The 19,691-nt window shown below is 40.0% G+C and overlaps 1 protein-coding gene across 3 annotated transcripts in view; it reads left to right on the top strand.

Annotated features, from left to right (window-relative positions):
- HECW2 (HECT, C2 and WW domain containing E3 ubiquitin protein ligase 2) overlaps positions 1–16,461 on the top strand; it is a 98,504-nt gene extending 82,043 nt beyond the window's left edge. For all 3 annotated transcript variants that reach the window (XM_066322552.1, XM_066322553.1, XM_066322554.1), the window contains 8 exons: positions 850–1,002; positions 3,035–3,133; positions 4,301–4,430; positions 5,019–5,165; positions 5,570–5,684; positions 6,440–6,525; positions 7,880–7,992; positions 13,488–16,461. In XM_066322552.1, coding sequence (XP_066178649.1) covers positions 850–1,002; positions 3,035–3,133; positions 4,301–4,430; positions 5,019–5,165; positions 5,570–5,684; positions 6,440–6,525; positions 7,880–7,992; positions 13,488–13,599 — 955 coding nt within the window. In that variant the 3' untranslated portion in view covers positions 13,600–16,461. The remainder of the gene's footprint in view (positions 1–849; positions 1,003–3,034; positions 3,134–4,300; positions 4,431–5,018; positions 5,166–5,569; positions 5,685–6,439; positions 6,526–7,879; positions 7,993–13,487) is intronic.
- The last annotated feature ends 3,230 nt before the right edge of the window (positions 16,462–19,691 follow it).

Below are 19,691 nucleotides of genomic sequence, written 5' to 3'. Positions count from 1 at the left end.
TATTAAATCTTTTATCTATAAAAGGTGTATCTTTCTATCTATTTGTTAGGGTTATAATATTCTCTGTTCCCTACTGGAAAACCCGTAGTTTTCTGTTTTCCAACTCTAACAGAGCATTAACATCATACCTAACTCATTTCAATGGTGACCTGCAGAGTAATGTCACAATTCAGCCTCAGTGCATTGTCAGCAATGAGTTTGTTTATCGTTCAGGAAGAAGAGGTTATTTAGATTCATTAGTACTGGAATCTTGAAGTAGGGGGGAAAAAAAAAAGAAGAAAACAACAAAAAAACCCAACAAAGGAAGTGCACTCTCCAAATGACATTTAAATGCACTCAAGTTTGGAAGACAGACAAGAAAATTTAGACCAAGAAACATAAATCACTGAAGTAATCTCAGATTATATTGCTAAGGAAAACAGAAATATTATCCCTCTACTTGTCCTATGGTTGCAAGTCTGCAAAGACAAAATATGACCATTGTTTATTTTCATTGTTAATTTGTCAGATGCAGATAAGTCTGATTTTGGCTCTTTTCATGATTTTCCTCCTCCCTACCCCGTGCACCCCCAATTATTTGGTTATATTTCTGTGGCAAAGAGGCCATTACAGCTGGAGCCAAAGATTTTTGCTGAGAGCAGCCCACATGGAGGACTTCATTCCAGTCCTCCAAGCCATTCCATTTTAGAATAGTCCCTTGAGAGTTCCTCATTCTTTGGCATTAGGCAATCTGCACGGATAAGGGTTTTGGTTAAAATCTTGCGAAATTTTAATCAAAATATAGCGTAAGGAATGTAGAGTTTTTAACAAGTTTCTTACTTCCTAGTAATGTCAGGTTTCTCTTTAAAGGTTGGACTACAGTGGACCATCAAGAGAGTTTTTTTTCCTGGTGTCCAGGGAGCTCTTCAATCCATATTATGGTTTGTTTGAATATTCAGCCAACGATACCTACACAGTACAAATAAGTCCCATGTCTGCTTTCGTAGACAATCACCACGAGTGGTAAGAATTGTTGTCTTTTTGTTTTTCAGGTACCTTGTCTGTTATCCCCACTTGTAGAACAACTGCTCGAATTTGCTCAGACATGTAACACAGAATCTGATCTTTTTAACCAGCAGCAAAATAACTGCATTGCTTTAGACTTCTCTGATTTTGGTTTCTCTTGTGGTTTTTAAATGATCTTATTTCTCACAAGGTCAGCAGAATTATGATTTGGAACATGTACCGTGGGATTGTCTCACAACACAACTCCCTGCATTTCTTGTACATTAGTAGTCATTTCATGAAAGCAATATTAACCTCTTGTGTATTAGAAAAAAACTAGAAAAAAACCCAGCACATTGACTTTTTGTCAGCTAAGGAGATGAAGGGAGGTTTCAGGCATGTATTACTGTATGTAATTTGTTTGAGTCTTCCTAAAGAGTACAGAGATCTCCTCAGTGGAAAAACCCTGACATACCTATTGGAAGGAAATCTGTGGTGATACCTTAACTGGGGGTAGGGGGAGGGCTGCTGATCACACAGCTTTGAAACAGTCTGTACATGCACCACCCATGCCTCTAAAATAGTTATCGAGGATTTTTGCATAATCCCATTTTCACAATTATAAGCCAGTTTAAATCACCCTCAGTTGATTTAAGCCATGGCATCACCATAAATCTGTTAAGCTGGGCTGTGACTATTAACAGAGAATTCTGCTGTGTAAGTAGTTGGATTACATTAATAGTGGAATGACAACTGCTCATCTCTGTAGGGCAGATATGCACTGAGTTCTTATTTTTTGAAAGCCAGTTATGAAGAATGAGTGTCAGAGGGGAATCTCATTACTAATTTTACAAGTGAAAAGAAAATTAACTGGTTGGCAGTTCAGTAGTTGAAGCAACCTGTCTGTTGAACTCCAGTACTTCAAGTCTCTATTGGAAAGGCAGAACAGTCTGGCAGAGAGGTGAGAGAAAACCCTTATGAGCTCTGCAGCTTCTGCCAACGTTTTATATTCATCCCTGGCTTCTGCAGTGCTGGACCAGAGACCTTGGGAATGAAGGAGGCATGACCCCTGTCTCTTTCAGAGAGGGCTGGTTTTGTACAGCCCCAGGGGGAATTCAGAAAATGCAGCTGTGACAAGCAATTTATGCATGGAAAGGGGAAGGCATGTCACATCCTCATCTTGCAAACATGGTACAAGCAGGTATAATAAAGCCCTAATTTTTCCAAGAAAAATGTTGTAAAGGATACATAAACAGAAAGTTCAAGAAACATTTACTTTGAAAACAAACACTAGATTTTAATCTAGTTCTAGAATTGTGGAAGAGTTTTCACAAGGGATCTTAATTCTCATGGGAATATTTGCAAAGACCCTCCTATTTCAAGGTTGCTGCCATCTGATCTCAACCCTGGCAAACTTCCTCCTTACACACCCAACAAAATGAAAATAATAAGGGAAGAAAGAGAGAGGTGAGAGAAGGAGATTTAGATCCTGTTGACATAGGGCTGGAGAGCACTGCAATACATAAAGAACTTTCTGGCACTGTTTGTGAATATATACATAGAACTCCTTAACCACAGTCAGAAGAGGGAGCAAGGAGCCACTGTAAGCAGGAAAGACAGGCAGCCTGAGCTGTCAGGCTGGGAAGTAGAAAAACCTTTGGCCTCTCTATAACATGAAAACAAGTTAATCCTCTAGGGGTGTGAAATAAAAATAGACAGTGGCTATCGTTTTGGGAGATAATGCATTTATAAAGTGGCTGCTCTGGCAGGGGCTGATTGAGTTAAATATGGATTTGACATTTTTTGAGCAGTTGCAGCTTAGGTATCTGAGGGATTTTCCACACCCTGAAGACTTGCTTTTTAAAATTATTTTTTCCCTGTGCCTTACTTAGAATGTTAAAGAAACCCAAGAAATAAACAAAAATACCACAAGTTAGACATAGCTGTCTGATTTAATAATGCTGTTTGGAAATACATGCAAGTTTTAACTATTGAACAGTGCACCAACCGCAAAGTTTCACTATCACAACTGTAACTCTTTCTCTTCCAGGTTCAGGTTTAGTGGTCGAATTCTTGGTCTTGCTCTGATACATCAGTATTTGCTGGATGCCTTTTTTACAAGACCCTTTTATAAAGCCCTCCTCCGAATGTGAGTAGAATTGTTCTAGAATTTGTTAGGTTCCTTCCCCATCAACGATGCCATTTTGTGTATGGATTATTTATGGTGCTTTACTGACAAAGGAGACAGGCCATTGTTTCTAATTTAATAAATTGATTTCAGTCCATGAAGTTTTTGAAAAATTTCCTTGTTTTCACTCCTTCAGAATGTTGTTTGTCATCAGTCTTGTTTTTTAGCCCTGTTACCATCCTTCGTCTACAAAACCGTAGATTTGAAGATGTACAATGAAATGCTGTGGGCTTATTCCAGATATTAATAGAGTTCCTATTCATTTGTCATGTAATGACTCACAGAATAGGATATGAATCACTTCATAACTTAGACTGCACCGTCCATTCTCAGAGGTAGACTGATTGTTGGCAATCTCCATTTTGAGGAGCTGTGCTTTGATAGACTTCAGACTTAGTTTCCAGAACTACTGCTTCTGTTCTGGCTGAAACAGTAAGAGCTGTGCTTGCTCAGCATGTCTGGAACCTAAGACCTAATGAACTTAAGGTGCTTTACTTTTTATTTGAAAGCTGGTTTTGAGAAGTTTGAAAGTGTTTTTTTTTTTTTTTTTTCTATAAAACATTGCATGTTTGCATGGGGAGTAATTAATCCATTCCTACAGCACATAACCTTTTGAAAACACCTAAATGTTAGCAGCATCATTTTAGTAAGAAGGATGAGGTGAGGGAAAGTATGGCAAAAGGTAAAAAGATATTTCTGTGGTAAGCTGGAAATCTAAGCAGTTCAACAAATGATGAGAGATGAGGCACTGTAGCCACATAAACAAAAAGGACACTGCTTGCTTGTTAAAAAACTCTATTTCTTGTGTTATTTGAAATTTTTGTCTCTTCAGTGTATGTATTTTCATAATTCCTAAGTGTACTTCACAGGCAATATGGGGCAGACTCACCATAAGCTTAAGAAGCAATGTGTCTTCAAATTAAATTCTCAAGTTTTGTATATTTATTGAGTTATTTTGTGTTATACAGTAACTGCTGTTACCAGGCAAATAAACAGAGATTTGAAGTTGTCCTCTTTATTGATGTTTCTCTTGGCTCCCATTCACAGTCTGTTTTGTCTGAGTTTAGTTACTGAGCACAGCCTGCTGCCATCATCTATATTTGTGTGTTTTCTTCTTTCTTCTGTCAGACTCTGTGACCTGAGTGACCTGGAATATCTGGATGAGGAGTTTCACCAGAGTTTACAGTGGATGAAAGACAATGATATACATGATATCCTAGATCTCACATTTACTGTAAACGAAGAAGTTTTTGGGCAGGTGTGCAAGTTTCTTCATTTCCTTGATGCATTCTACTGCTAGATAAACATTTATTTGGACAGAAGAACGAGTGTTCCCTCCATGCTGCTTTGAACTTGTATTTAAAAAATTCCTGCTGGTGAAACCAATGTCGAAATCTAGGGAGGAATTATTTGTACCCAGTGAAACGTGTTTTTCTGGTTAAGGAGATTTTCTGGAGAGTATCTGAAATATCAGACTTTAGGATTGCTTTGCTAGAGGTAGTTTACCTGAATTTAACTGCAGCAAAGTTGCCTTTCAAAGGTATTACAACACCTTTGTTAAGGTATTATTCAGAAAACTTCACTACTTTAGTCACTGTAAAGATTGTTTCTTCTTCTCAATATATTCTTAATACTAATTATGACGGTTCCAGACTAAATGGAATTTAAAATATTATTTTTAAAAAGCATTTTTTGTGTGTTCTCTCACTTCACATATTCCAGTTTGCTAATCAGGCATGGTTAGTGATTTTGAGGAATTACTTCAACTTAACAATTTAAATGATCACAATTCCTTCTTTTGTCTTTATAATAATTGTGTTGTCACTTGGTCATTTTTTGTCCTAAGATCACAGAACGGGAGCTAAAACCAGGAGGTGCCAATATCCCAGTCACTGAAAAGAACAAGAAAGAATACATAGAGAGAATGGTGAAATGGAGAATTGAGAGAGGAGTTGTACAACAAACAGAAAGCCTAGTTCGTGGTTTCTATGAGGTAAGAAGCTCCAAAATTAAATTTACTTTCTTTCTCTTTCCAAAGTATTTTTCTCCTTGTGTACATTTCCAAACTATGGGGTCCCAAATATAATCATAAGTGCCCTTGCAGATATTGGAAGAGGAAGGGAGGGTAAAAAAATATTTTAAGTCATTTATGTAAAGACTGTGGTTATGTATCTACTTTGCACTGGACAATACTCTCAATCACAGTATAATTAGCATGGAATCCTTGCTCTGTTTCTGCATTGGGTCTCTGAGACTTGTTTGTTTAAAAAGACAAAACCTGAATTCTGAATTTCCTGGAATGATGCCTGCTACTAAATACCTTAGTAGCAGCCTTTATGGGGAGGCACAACTCAGTACATGAAGAAATGCTGCTATGCATTTTATTTCCTTTCACAGGTGGTTGATGCAAGACTGGTGTCTGTATTTGATGCCAGAGAACTGGAACTGGTTATAGCTGGAACAGCAGAAATTGACTTGAGCGATTGGAGAAATAATACAGAGTACAGAGGAGGTAACTTGAATTTTGACTTGTTCAGCGAGAGTGTCGGGGGCTGTGGAACTCCCCAGTTCTCAAGGCAGTAGAGCCATCACATGAGATACATTTATAGTAACTTTTGAACTTCTCTGGTTAAGTTAGTGTTAGGGGAAGGTAATTTATCCATTTTAGTTTGTTTCATTGCATCCCCTTGCAGCTCTTCCTTGGCTGTTCTTGCCCAGATAGCACGACAGAACACTCTCCTCAACAGAAAGTTCCATTCTCAGCTGCACACTGGGAGGGTACCTCCCAGACCTGGCAGAGAAATGGAAATGGTAGCCATTCTTAGTCAGATATTCTTTCTTTTAACACGCTCAAAGTTGACAGGAAATTAGAAGAAATCCCAGTAAGATAATTTGAGAACAACAAAAGATTTGGGAACTGTGAGATACTGTGGGAGAGATGGTTGCAGCATCATTTGTAACTTTGGATAGATAAATAGCACAGTATTGGAATATTTCAAGAATTGGCATTCCTGTTAGTGACTGATTCATGGAAGAAATGTTGCACAAAGGATCTCACTGTCTTTTTGTCATGGCATATTCATTCTCTGCCTTGAGGATTTTTAAGCATTTTAGGAATATTTTTCTCTCACCTATTGCCTTGTGATGCAATTGGATAAAGAATATGGCATTATTGTGACTCAGGCTAAACTAGGAAAAGCTTATTAACTATTCCCCCAACCACTTTCATAGCACCTAAAGGCATAAAGGCTCTTGCTGTTTTAACAGGTTATCATGACAATCACATTGTAATTCGGTGGTTCTGGGCTGCTGTGGAAAGGTTCAACAATGAACAACGACTAAGACTTTTACAGGTAAGAAATCAGCTGATCCGTGTGAAAATAATGAAAATTCGATGGTAAACTAGCCCCATCCTGGTCTAGGATACTCAGAAATTATGGTGATATTTGCTAGTGGGAATAGCCTGAGTCAGAGGCTAAATGTAATAATATCAAGTGACATAAGCTCACAGCTATTTTTATAGATTTCTAAGTTATAAAGTACATTTAAGATACAATGGCTGATGTCAATAATCCTTTACTGTTGTTTGATTAAAAGTACATTAAGACTCTTAAAGATAGAAAAGGAAAACTGTGTAATTGGTGTTGTCATAAGGTAGAAATGTTGATAGTATTTATGCAGCTTAGGAAGTAGACAGCTTAGCTGGAAATTCAAGGCCTCAAATTAGAAAATGATGATGGAAACCTTAAAGTCAGTCCAATTCCATTTTCACTAAACCTGCAGGTTCGAGTCACCCTGCTGCTGAAGAGCAAAGTATCTCAACAGAAGAGTATTTACACATGTGGGTTTACTATTGAGTTAAATTTTTAAGTTTAGGTTACATCCATCCTATCTGTAAAGAAACAGAAAAACCTCTACTGCAAACCATACCACGTTATTAATCTAATATAAAATCTGCTGTTTTTAACGATTCAGAATTGTTATCTGATCACTGAATTATGAAGAATTTTCTTTTTTGAATCTGTTTAAGTATTTTTAAAAAGCCTGTAAATAGGCAGTGTGGAACATCCCATTTGATGGAGAGACAGAAATGTCTGCTTGTATGTTCCTATCACTTCTGTTAGTCAAAAGTTTTTATAGTACCCAGGTCATTACAAATTAAGTAGTCTCTGATCTGTCAAAAGCTATGGTTGATCTGTTCATGACAGGTTGTAAATAAAACTGCTCACCAGTCAGTATTTCTGCAAATGTCAGTGGGTATACCTAACCTTCAGAATTTAGTCCTTTTCTTACAGTAGTTAATTGTGGTTTCCAAAGCACTGGAAATCCATATAGGCATAACACAAAGCCACCAGACATTACTGCTTCTTGTATTCATTCCTTTTAATGCAGGAAACGGCAGCAAAAAACTCACTTAGGCTTAAATCTGAGTAACTGGATACTGATAGTGTGTTATTCTACAGTATTTATGCAACAGAAACACTTTGGAGGAAATTAACCTGCTAAGTTGCCTCTTGTAGAGCCCAGCCAGGAAATGGTGTGTTTGCCCTTAGTCTCCATGTGAAGCAGCGTTTATTGCTTGTGCCTGACCAGTTTCCTTGCTTTGTGAATGCTTTCCCAAAAGCGTTTGGGCTGCGGTGGGTGCGCTGCTGTGGGTGTCCCCAGGCCATGTGTGCAGGCCCTGTGCTGATGTGTTTGTGCTGGCAGTTTGTCACAGGCACCTCCAGCATTCCCTATGAAGGCTTTGCCTCTCTCCGGGGGAGCAACGGGCCCAGGCGCTTCTGCGTGGAGAAGTGGGGGAAGATCACTGCTCTTCCAAGGTACAGCTCTGGGGGCACGAACGCCAGGGTGGCCTCCCACTGCCACTCTCTGGGGTAACAGATCAGCTGAATGACAAACATTGACAAGCTTTCACTGAATGTGCAAATACACCTTCTCTTGCATGCAAATTTCCTTTCCCATTGTCGCAGTGTCTGATGCATCCATTTTGGTTTGAACTCAGTTTTGTTCCCTTAAGGTGGATGAGGCAGTGTAACTTGGCTGACATCCATATTGCGGTGTTTTTCTCACAGAAAATTGTCCTAGAATGATAGCTACTTCTTTCTTTGTTACATTTGATTAAATGTGCAAGTATTTACTCACTGAATGTGCAGTTCACAAGTTAGGAGCAAAAATTAATATGAATTAAAATGAAATAGCTCTTCTGACTATTCTGACTGAAAGCTACTATTATATTTTTTGCATCAGTCACAGGCTTTATAGTATAGTTTAGTGATACAATTTTTATGCTTGGTCTGATGTCGAGTGTTAACAAATACTGAAGAGGCAAGTTCTGAGTGCAGAACAGGTGAGAGGGAGTAATTTCATTTGAGAAGCAGCAAGAGAGACAAGAAGGTGAGGATTTCAAAGAGAACAAGTAAGATCCACTGAAATAGGTGAAGAGGTAAAGAATGGTATGAGAGTCCAAGATATGAAAGCAGGGGTTGAGTTGTACAAACCCATGCAATTTATATTGGGTAGGGCAGGTTTTGAGGAGTAGGATGAAAAGATTAAAAAAAAAAAAAGCTTTCCAATTTTTAGAGCAGAAAAAAGAGTTCTCTTCAAAGGTCCATGGTAACAATGCCATGACTAGAATAATAATATGTGAATGATGAATAAAACACCTTCAGCTTGGTTTCTTCACTGACAAAAAATACCAGGTTCTTGTCTTTTCTCTACGGCAATCAGACTGACAGCTGGGGGATTTTCTTTCACCCAGTTCTGTGATTCTGCAGCCTCTAGAATGGTTTAGGAGTGGTTAGACATGGATTGGTGTGGAGTGTGGGCAACCTAACTCTGCTTACTCAGACCTCAGCTTTAGGATGTACAGCCTCTGGAGGCAGCTTTGGACTGGGCTGATCCATGGAGGAAACTCAACCCTAATCATAAACCCATCTCTCATAAACAAGATGCCTGAGGAATAACTTGCATTCAGTCTCCTCTTTGACACAGGGTGGCTGTCAGAGACACACAGAGTCTCTCTGACCAAAACCTTGTAGTTTTTTTCTCCAGCACAAGGTCAGAGGCAGAAATGTCTCTTGGGTTGGCTCCTACCATCACAACTACGTGGAGAAGGTCACGGACACAGAAGTGGTGCTGTGAAATCCACAGGCACAGCGGGTGGCCTTTAAACAGAGCCATCTTTCCTGTTTACAGCACAAATGAAAGCCAGGCAGCCGAGGATTAAAGGAATCCAAATCCTGAAAATTGCTATTTCATATCAAATACTCCAATGTCATCTGGGGGCCTAGTGATATCTTGTAGCCCAATAAGTCTCTTTACAGTTTAATTATGATTGGCCTATTGGCTAGCTTTGATTTTGTTTAAAAAGTAAAAGCTGTGACCTATTTAAAAAATAATTTTTGACTTCAAAATTCAGGAATTTTTTTTTTTTTAAGTTAGAAAAGAGATTGTATGATTTTTTCAATATATTCTCTGAAGCTGAAATTCCCGGTGCTTGCAAGCAGAGCTTACAGCATGGAAAAGGTCAGGACCTGCCAGAACAAGACGTTCAGAATTTCCTCTGGAAAGGTTATGCAGAGCCCTGGTTGTGATAAATTGCAGAATAAAACTGCTTCCAGAAGTGCAATACTGAGAAGCATGTTGAGAGTCCTTGCAATCATAGGCTGTTCATCAAGTTTAGGGGAAATGCCAATTCCTCACATTTAAGGGATTGTCTCATTCGTTGAAATTTCACTTCTGTTTCCCTCGGTTGGGAAACATTTGATTTTTGTCTGTCTGGATCATTTTTACCATACAAATGTGAGAATTAAAATAAAACCAGCTGTGTGTGACAAGCACCTACAGTCATCATGAGCAAGCAGTTCCTGGTATTCACAGATGGGGAACCTTGATCTCATAAAAATGAAACATCTTCCATGTTAGTGCTTAAATGGGTTAAGCCCCAAGCTGAAAGCGCTGTTGGCATTTTTACATGTGTAGTTCCTGGATGCAGTGCAGCTTCAGCCTGGGTCACCGCAGCCTCTGAGACTCCCTGTGCAAACACAGGGTACTGCTGGCTTGGAGGTAACACATCAGGAACTACAACCCCGAGTAGCAACTTTCAGGAGGTTTCCAAACGAGCCCAGCATGTGTAAACACATCGCTGGATCTGCCGGGAACGCTGCCCTAGGACTCTGTGACTCTTACTGATTCTCAGATAACTAAAGCTTTTATGTTAAGGCACCATCACTCACTCCTAGCGTGTTGTGCTTTGCAAATTGCCCTCTTAGCAGGAGTGCCTGTGAAATTTGATAGTGCTCCGTGCTCGGGTGGCAAAAGTGAGGATTTAACAGGTCAGTGGACTTTGTTTCTTCCTCTGTTTCCAAAAACACTGCAGTGTTGAAAACACATAAGAATACCCATCCCCATCTCTTCTTCCTGATCTGGGACACAAAGGGCAGCTAGGAGAGTCACTTAGGTATGTGACTGTGGCCTAAGCAGCTGTGAATGTAAACACAAAAGTTTTCACTAGATGTTTGCCTAGTTCCCACTGTTCTGACTGCTGTGTAATCAGTTCTGCTGAATCCAAACAGTGACATTTCTGTGAGGCACATGTCAGGTTGCCGAGCTTGTATCGATCTTTTACACTAACTAGGTAGCATGTAAAATGCCCTGGAAAAATTGATTATTACAGGTCTAGCTTAACTGTTGCTACCCCAATGCCTCTTCTACTTCCTTCTTTTGCACTGCATTGCAGATTAGACTAAACTAGGGGAGGGACTGGTGCTCTTTCAATTCACTCCCATCTTGAGAAATTGGTTCCAGGTTCATTGCTGTACATTACTTTTTCATGCATGTCATGATTCACTTGAAAATTATATTTACGTTTGACTACTGCATTTTAAGCCCAAGACACTCTCTTTTACTACAGTAATCAAAATGAAGGGGAGTTTAACTGGGAATGTGGGTATCTGGACTTTAGGAACCAAGAAGGATGTTGTCATAAGATGTGAGCCCAGGCAGATGAACAGTTAGTGCCTATGTGGTTTGAAATGTCAGAATGGGAAGATGCTACCCAGAAGGGAAAAACCACGTCTGTCTCAAGGACTTAGGAAGTTGTTTGCTGGGGTTGGAAAAGCATGCATCTCCTCAGAAGACAAAGGTCATAGTTTTGACTTTTTTAATTACTTGGTTTTCCACAGTAAGTGATTCCATTTTCAAAATTGCCCTCAAAATAAGATAAAACTCAGTTCTCTTAATAAATGTAAACAACATGCCAGCTTACTATTAAACCAGTTCGTAATGAATCCCTTGCTAATTATACACTGTGTCTTTTATAATTTGTGGTTTTACAGCCCACACAGCATGATCCATAGTTCTAATGAGTGGCTGTCAGCCCCATGGAGCAGAAGCATGTGGTTAGGCTCTTAATTTCCTAAGACTCTTCAACACTCTACATTGAATTCAAGGGATCACTGAGTTCCATTTGCTGCAGGGCCTAATTTGGTCTTGTCTTCAAAAGGGAGTATTTTCAATTTTTTGAGGTACTCTGCGGGAAATGGAACAATTTAATCTATGTTGCACATATTATTTTATAAGGTTTTTGGAAAGGCAGAGGAGGAGTAAAAAGAAAGCTTTCCTCTAGGAGCCTTAGAGAGATGGCTGGGTAGAAAAATTTTACCAGACCCCTGGAATACCAAGTGGGGAAACGCCATCTCTGCTACACAGCATGTAGAGCAGTGTTCCTCTAAGGGTACTATATTTGGGGAGGGTGCTAAAGGCAATGCCTTTTAGTAATTGCATATCTGGTGTTTGGATTGTATTTATAATGATGGTGTGACCTTGTGTGCTGCGTATACATATCTTCAGCCTGATATTTTTGTGACACCACAAGGCTGTAACTGAGTGGGTGTTTCAGCTTCAATGAGTTTCAGTTTGTTATGGACTCTTAGGGTTTTTAACAAGTGAGATTAACCCACTTCACTCTATGTTCTGTTCCCCTTGCTGGGAGTGGAGAGTCACTTAAAGTGGCAATTAGTGAATTTGCTCACATGGAAGGCAGCACTCAGAGGAGGGCTCAGAGGAAGTCTGTACAGGCCTATGGTAGACAGCTGGATTTCTGGGACTGGTCAAGTTAAATGAGGAGTTGCATTTGCTGTGAGGAGGGAGGTTGTTCAGTCCTTCCATTAACATGTTACAGATTTACACTTAATACAGATCATACTGATGAAGTGCAGGGCACTGCAGGAGGAGTTTGGTTTTCAGCTGGATTGAATTTAAATAAATAAGTCTATGATGCATTTTTTTGCAAAAGAATGAAGTATTTGTAAACAGAGACCTGCCAAATTACTAGAATCAGTCTGAAGTGAGGCTTTGTTACAAAGCTTTAGAGGAGAAGACACGCCTCTTCCAGTTTCTCTTTGCATCATTTCTTCCTCAAGAACCCATCACATTAATAGCTGCATTATCTATTTCATTAGACAGGCTCATCCACCACAGTGTTTTAGAAAGTACCATCCTTAGCATGCCCTGAGGTCAGGCAATGATATCCATGATTCCACTACGAACAGAAGCTGTTTTTATCTCCCTTTTCATTCCCTGGAAGAAGCTTTGAGAGACAGTGCCAAGTGTGTCAACAAACTTAAGGTAGATGGACTCCAAAACTGAGAAATAAATTGCATGGTCACCCTCATAAGGAAGCAGGGTGGTCGCTAGAGATTCATGCTTGGTTTTGTGTAATTCCAAAAGCTGCTGGCCTCTAGGGCAGTTATGTCTATTGGGAATATCAGCACAAGCAGTATTGCCTCAAGAACACCATCCATATGTCAAGGAAATTGTAGAAGGAAGAGCATCTAATTTATCTGTCTTTTACCACTGTGGGATTGTTTCCTGTAGATCTGGAGATGTATGGAAATACCTTGTTTATCATTAACAGTGATTCAAATAGAGTATTGAAGTATCATCCATACAGAAAAGAAAGGCTACATCTCAGAAGACACATTTAAAGCCAATATTTCAGACCAGACTCTTTGAATTGTACAATGCCAAATCACTCTTTTTTTCACATTTGATGGATAAAATTAACCCATGCCTTTTGGACTGTCAGTATGTGTCTAAAGACCTTCATAAATGCTTCTAACTGGCTTATTTTAATGAGAAGAAAGTAGATTAAACCTCACTACCTGTTCAATTGGAAAACATCATTTGACAGAACAAAGTCTTCTAAAAGAATACTATCTGCCCATCTCTATTCAAGCACATACCAGTCTGTGTGTTCTCTTTTGAACTTTTCAAATAATGCACTTCTTCACCTCCTCTCTCTTTTTCCCCTCAGGGCTCACACTTGTTTCAATCGTCTGGACCTTCCCCCTTACCCATCATTCTCTATGTTATATGAAAAACTGTTGACAGCAGTAGAAGAGACAAGTACTTTTGGACTTGAGTGATACACAAACCACAGTGCCCAGCTCATTGGACTTTTGTGGATCTGTCTTCTCAAGGGATGAATGAACTTTTGTATTGGATTTCCTAGAGGAAAATTGTTTCATGGTGCAATTCATATAATGAGGTTCCACGAAGGAGCTTGTGAAGCAATTAAAAAGCATTGTGGTAGTGGCAGAATTCTTGACAGTGAAACTAGAGTGTGCCTGGTGTGCAGGGAAAGCCAAGTCTTGCAATCCATGGGATTTTGGGATGGCTACACTTCTTAAGTTTGTGTTCTGAGCAAACCAGAAACGTGATGCCATGTTGTGATCCATCTGGCTACTGCAAAACTGACATGTACCCAAGGACTGGATTTCATCAGAGTTGTTGAATATAAAATTCAAGTCGAAATGTGAAATCATTCAGCCCCTTACCTACCCAGTAAATTATCAAAAAAGCATACAACTGAACTTTTATAATTTTTTTTTTTTTTAATTCATGAAGGTACATTACTTTATGCCATATGTTATAACAGCATATCCAACACTTGCTTAACCTAAGACTACGAGTGCCTGCATGGGGAACACCATAGAGCTCAAGTTCCTGGGGCAGAAGGGAGTTGGAAGAAAGTCAGCAACAAAAGATGTAACAACAACGGCTTGTGCATTGAGGAGGTTTGTGGAAATGCATTTGCCAGTGGTGTGTATGACAAAATATGAGCTGTTACAATGAACTTAATAAGACTGATTTTATGCTTTATACTGCATGGAAACTATTTTAAGAAGAATCTAGCAATTTATCACAGCATACCAGGAGAAAACCCTAACACAGTGACTTCTGTTTATTTTTATAGGTTCATTATATTATGTTTCTTAGAGTGTAAACAGGAAACAAGCAAACAAAAGTGTTATTTCTGTTTTGTCACTTTCCATGCTTGAACAGACATTCTGCTAGTGTTTATTCTTTAAGCACTCTCCAGGGAAAAAAATGCCTTTTATTTTTATAAGAGTAAAAAAACTCCCGAAAATATTTTGCACTGAATGTACCAAAGTTGAAGGGACATTATGATCTGACTGATAGCAAATTGCATCACTATCAAATATCTATAAAAATGCTTAGGAACCAGGCTTTCTTCACAGTGCCATGTCTATAGATATCAGGACTGTGCACATAAGTAATAATTTTATAATACTATACGTGATATTGTAATATGCATTTATTTTAAATGCATCCGGGTCATTTTTCATGCATTGGATAACTTAATGCAGTGGAGTTTAATACAGATATTTCATATGCTCCCCACAACTTTTTATTTGTACAGCACGGTAAAACACTAGCTCATTGGGAAAACCATGAATAACTTCTTTAAGGTGAGCCACTGGTCATAATGCCACTGTCCTGTATCAGTGAACACCTACAAGATGTAAACTGTTCGTAGTGTCCAAGCTTGCATTTTCACCGATAAATAGTTTTCTTATCAAATGTTATTTGCAGCAGTTTTTATGGCATATCAAACACTGCATGGACACCGATTTCTTTATGCTTAATTTTGCTGAAATACACGAGGCTTGCTCGCTTCTATTTTTGGTACTTTTCCTCCAGATGGTCTTGTGGAACACTTGTGCAGCTGCGCCCCATTTCTTGCCCAGCTGCTGTCACGCGCTGCATCCGCCACATTTTAAAATCCCAGGAGTTGCCCTTGGATACTGGCTGACAGGAACACGAATCCAGCTCTGTGCTGGCCCTTTGGGTAGCACCGCTGCACAGCAAGCCCTGTTCTGTGGGAAAAGTAGCTTTTGAAGCAACCTTCTCACTTTGGAGGCTCTTGAAGGGGCATCTGAGGGAGGTGTCCTGCTTGTTCTGGTGGGAGGTTTTTTCCAGCGGAGGCGAGCATCCCTGGAGATGTTGTCAGCAGAGACTGCCAGTCCACCCTCCGAGGCAGAAGGCAGCTGCAGCTGTGGTGGTGACTGAGAAAACCCTTCAGACTTACTGAGGAAATGTCACATGTGCAAAGGAAAAGCAAAATCAGGGGGAAAGCATTCTTTTATTCCAAGATTTATTGTGCTTCTGCATGACATCTGGGACTCTCTTATGTAACTTAGATTTTCTTAGGCTACTTCTGGCTGGTATGAAGTAGCAGAGAAAAGTCCAAACACATCACCCTGTTTCTACACGTATATTTATCAGCTAAGATTGCATGTCACGGGTCCTAATGCACATCTCTTTTCAGAACATGAATGAGCAGTAGGCAAACTGACTTTTCAGCAGGTCACTCCAGCATGGCTCATGTTTCATAGGATCCATTCACTGAGTAGCTAAAACTCTGGCACTCGGAGCAGAATGCAACTTCTGATTGGTTGAAGGACTACAGAACTTTCGTTTTACAATACTGTGTTATCTGTGGTCTTAAAAAAGAGATTTCCCAGGTGGAAACTGTATCTACAAGTTTTGAACCAGATACTCTTTGGAATGAAAAGTTTAAATATTTGGCACAAAGTAAGTTTATACTAGTTTGCCTTTTAAGTTATGCTTTTGTACAAAACTAAAACAATAAATGCATCTTGTCAATTTTTATTTAAATATATCTACTGCACCCATTTGTTCTGTATTTATGCATGTAAAAATAATTGAAATCAGCCATGATAATCTGGTATTCTGTAAAGGTGTGACAGGGTCACCGGGGGGGCAGCTGTCAGTTAGAAAATAGATAAATTTAAAAAAAAAAAAAAAAAACAATCCAGAACCTTTGTAGCACTAAACCCAAGAGAGACTAAAGAGAAGTTGCTGCTTCCTCCTCTGCTGCCAACATCCCCTGAGGAGTCTAGAAAAGCGCTGTGTGAAGGTTGAGGTGTCAGCTGGGTACAGCTCCCTGTGGTGCCTGGAACACTTGGGAGGTGAAGTGCCGTCTTAGTGAGGGTGGAAGTGATGCTGCTGCTCTGAAGGGATTAGCAAGGAGGGAGTATAGAGAAAAGGTATTTTGAATACCTGAGCTTAGTCAAATACCCACATCTCCTGGCAACTGCTTGGAATGTTCTCCCGTTGGTTTTGGAAGCCCTCCCCGTTAAATGTGTCCCAAGGGAAAGCCAGCTTTCATGTCCTGCAGCTGACTGCAGCAGGCCCCCACGATGCTATTGCTTATGGCACAGTGTAGCAGGGATGAGGGTCCACACAGAGAAAGGCTGGGGAGCCTTCCCAAAGCTCTGTATGTCCTCAGAGCTTTCCCAGATGGTGCTAAGGAGCTTTGCATTTAGGAAGGACAAAAGTAGACAGAAGAATCCCTTCAGCCAATGAATCACAACCCATACTAAACTAACCCACAGCATCTCCATCACACAGAGGCTGGCAGGGGTCATCCCTGCAGGAATTTAAGTGAGGTGCCCATGTTTCCTGCTGTGCTGGGAAGTGGAGCCACACATCCCCAGCCAGAAAGCAGCTCCCAGGCCACTGCAGCCTGGGCAGGCTGGCAGCAGAGTGGCCTCTGTCCCCCACACCCCAGTGCCAGGCCCCCAGGTGCCAGCATCCCAGCCCAGCAGAGGTGTGCTTTGCTCACCTGGCGCTGCTGGCAGCCAGAACACTCCTAACTACCCCATGAAAGCTTGGAATGCATGGAGTGCAGTGTGGCACCTGCTGTAGCAAGCAGTCACCCATTCAGAGACTGCAGGCAGCAGCTGTGTGGGGAGTGGTGCCTGTGCCCACAGCAGGCAGGGCACAGCCATCTGCCACCTCTGTCACACTGCCAGCAGCACCTGGCAGGCCAGCACAGGAAACCCTTTCAATCTTCATCCTCACCCCCTCCCTGCCTGCCGTTTTTCCTTGGTATTCATCAAATATTTACCTCCTTTTGCTTTTAAACGTCATTTTCATTATTCTTGTACTGACCCTACCATAAAGACTGTTCAAATGGCTTAGAGAGTACGTGGGCTGAACTCTCCTTCGTTCACAGGCCTGCTCATGAGCTCCACATGGCAGCACTTAACCCCGGGGCACACAGGGGTGGGGAATAGCTGTAATCCTCGGGGAAACTGAAAATCTAGGCAGCAGCGTCCTGGCAGGACATCACACAGAGCTGCTGGTACAAGTTGGACTGGCAGAGCACTGGACTGGTAGTTTGCTCAGTTTAAAATTATAGGAAAGAGAAGAGGTTTGTGGTTTCTTATGTATTTTTAATCCTTTAAAAAAGAAGGTTTTTTAGAAAAAATCCTTCTGATGCATTTGCAATGGTATCATCTGGTTGTTCAACGTAATCTCAGCAGTATTAATTGCAGATGTTTACTGAGTTTCTGCCGTGGTAGCTGCAGAGTTTTATGGAGCTCCTTGAAGGATGCTGTGTCTGGACTGAGGGAATCCCTGTTCACATCAGGGGAATCTTCAGCAGCTGTGTTTGAATGGCCAGTGTAAGTTCACCCCCCCTAACTAGCATAAAGCAAGTTACTTCTTTTCAGTGAATGAAACTTATCTGTGTTAAACTATATGAATAATGTTGTTTTTCCTGCCGCTTTTTACATGTGGAGGATTAATATATGCCTGTTAGCACTAATGGGAATTGAGCAGAAGGTTGATCTCCAGTCATAAGATCGCAGATGTAGCTTTCATCTATTGTTGTTTCCCCTTCTCATCCTTTTCTCTCTGGGCAAGCAATTGAACTCCAAGCAAAATTTCAGAAGAATTACTCAAAGCTGGCTTCTTAAACTGTTTGTGTTCTGGCTCAGTTAATGTGCTGTAAAACAGAACTTCAGAAATGCTATGGGTTGACTGGCTCATCAGTTTAAGTAAAAAATTCCTTACAATTTTGTTAGTGCAACCACAGTGGCTGCTGTTGGACTAGTCTAACCTTTTGCCTAAATATTTTTCAATAAGAAAGAGTTTGGGTGGTTGAATTTGAAATTACTTGTTTGCTGGAAAACTAAATATACGTTAGGTAAATAGTAGAGGAAAAGAATAACTTTACTGTAAGGCAGTATAACCCACTGTTGCAATATGCAGAATTACAATGCTGACCCTCCAAACACAGAATTTTCACAATGAAAGATGGTTTATATTTTGCGTGTCTTCCAGATAGACCATGAACTTCGTCGTGCTTCTGCTCAGCTTTAGAGGGACAATGAAGATTTTGGCACTAGGCTACTACTATCTAGGATGTTCATTGCTGTGACATGTTTTTTATTTAAATATTTTTAGTATTTTTACAAAATATTTTCCTTTAGGACTTTACTTCATAGGCTTTGCTAAGAGCCACATTACGCTGTAGGCATTTTAAAGCAAAATCATAATTATTTGATAATTTTGTTTTGTATGACTGACCTTCTGGCCACTGTTTAGAAAGGTTCCTCCTGATTGTTGGTAAAAGGATGACAGTCAAGGACTCCTGGCATGGTTACAATTCATTGAAGTATCTGTATGTATTCAAAATGCATTTAAAAATACCTCCTGAGGACTATGTGAAATAGTTGATACACACATTGATTAGCCCCTTTCTAAGTAAATAATTCAAAATTTGAACTTGTTTCCCTTCAGATTACATTGCAGAATAATAATAGTAAAATTTTAACTAGAGATATATTGTGACAAATTTCTCAAAGCCGTGATGGATGTGAAAGGGAGCTGAGCTACGCTGCTCTCAATCCTTTTGCCTGTTAAAAAACTTCTGAATACTGAAACTTTATCTTTTGGGGGTTTCAGTTGTTTCTTGTTTTCAGAACTTTGAGAAACTTCTTAATCAGCCTGTATTAGAAAAAGCTTTGCCTACTTTGAGGCTTTTGTTGAGCACTCAGGAGGTATATTGTTCAACTAATTTAACATACTTTTGTGCTGACATCAGTTAGCTTTTAAATGTATAGACCTACAGAACTCCACAGGACTCTGGTCTCCTTTTTTCTGGGCTGCCTTTCAAAGCCATCCATCCTGTCCCTTTTGATTGCACATAATCCTACAATCACCCAGAGACAATTGCTGACCACCTACGCTGACTGTAGCTGTAGCATCACAGTAAGACTCTGGGTTTGCTTTCAAAAGCAGCTCCCTCAGTCCTGAGTCCACAGGATCACTGTTAAACTGATATCAAGACTGAGTGGTTTACGAAAAATAGTCATAAAGAGTGTTTTGAAAATAGTTGATT

This window comes from Sylvia atricapilla, chromosome 7 (genome assembly GCF_009819655.1).
Source record: "Sylvia atricapilla isolate bSylAtr1 chromosome 7, bSylAtr1.pri, whole genome shotgun sequence".
Lineage (NCBI taxonomy): Eukaryota > Metazoa > Chordata > Aves > Passeriformes > Sylviidae > Sylvia > Sylvia atricapilla.
The sequence above is the reverse complement of the archived record's forward strand: the minus strand, read 5'-3'. Positions and strand labels throughout refer to the sequence as shown.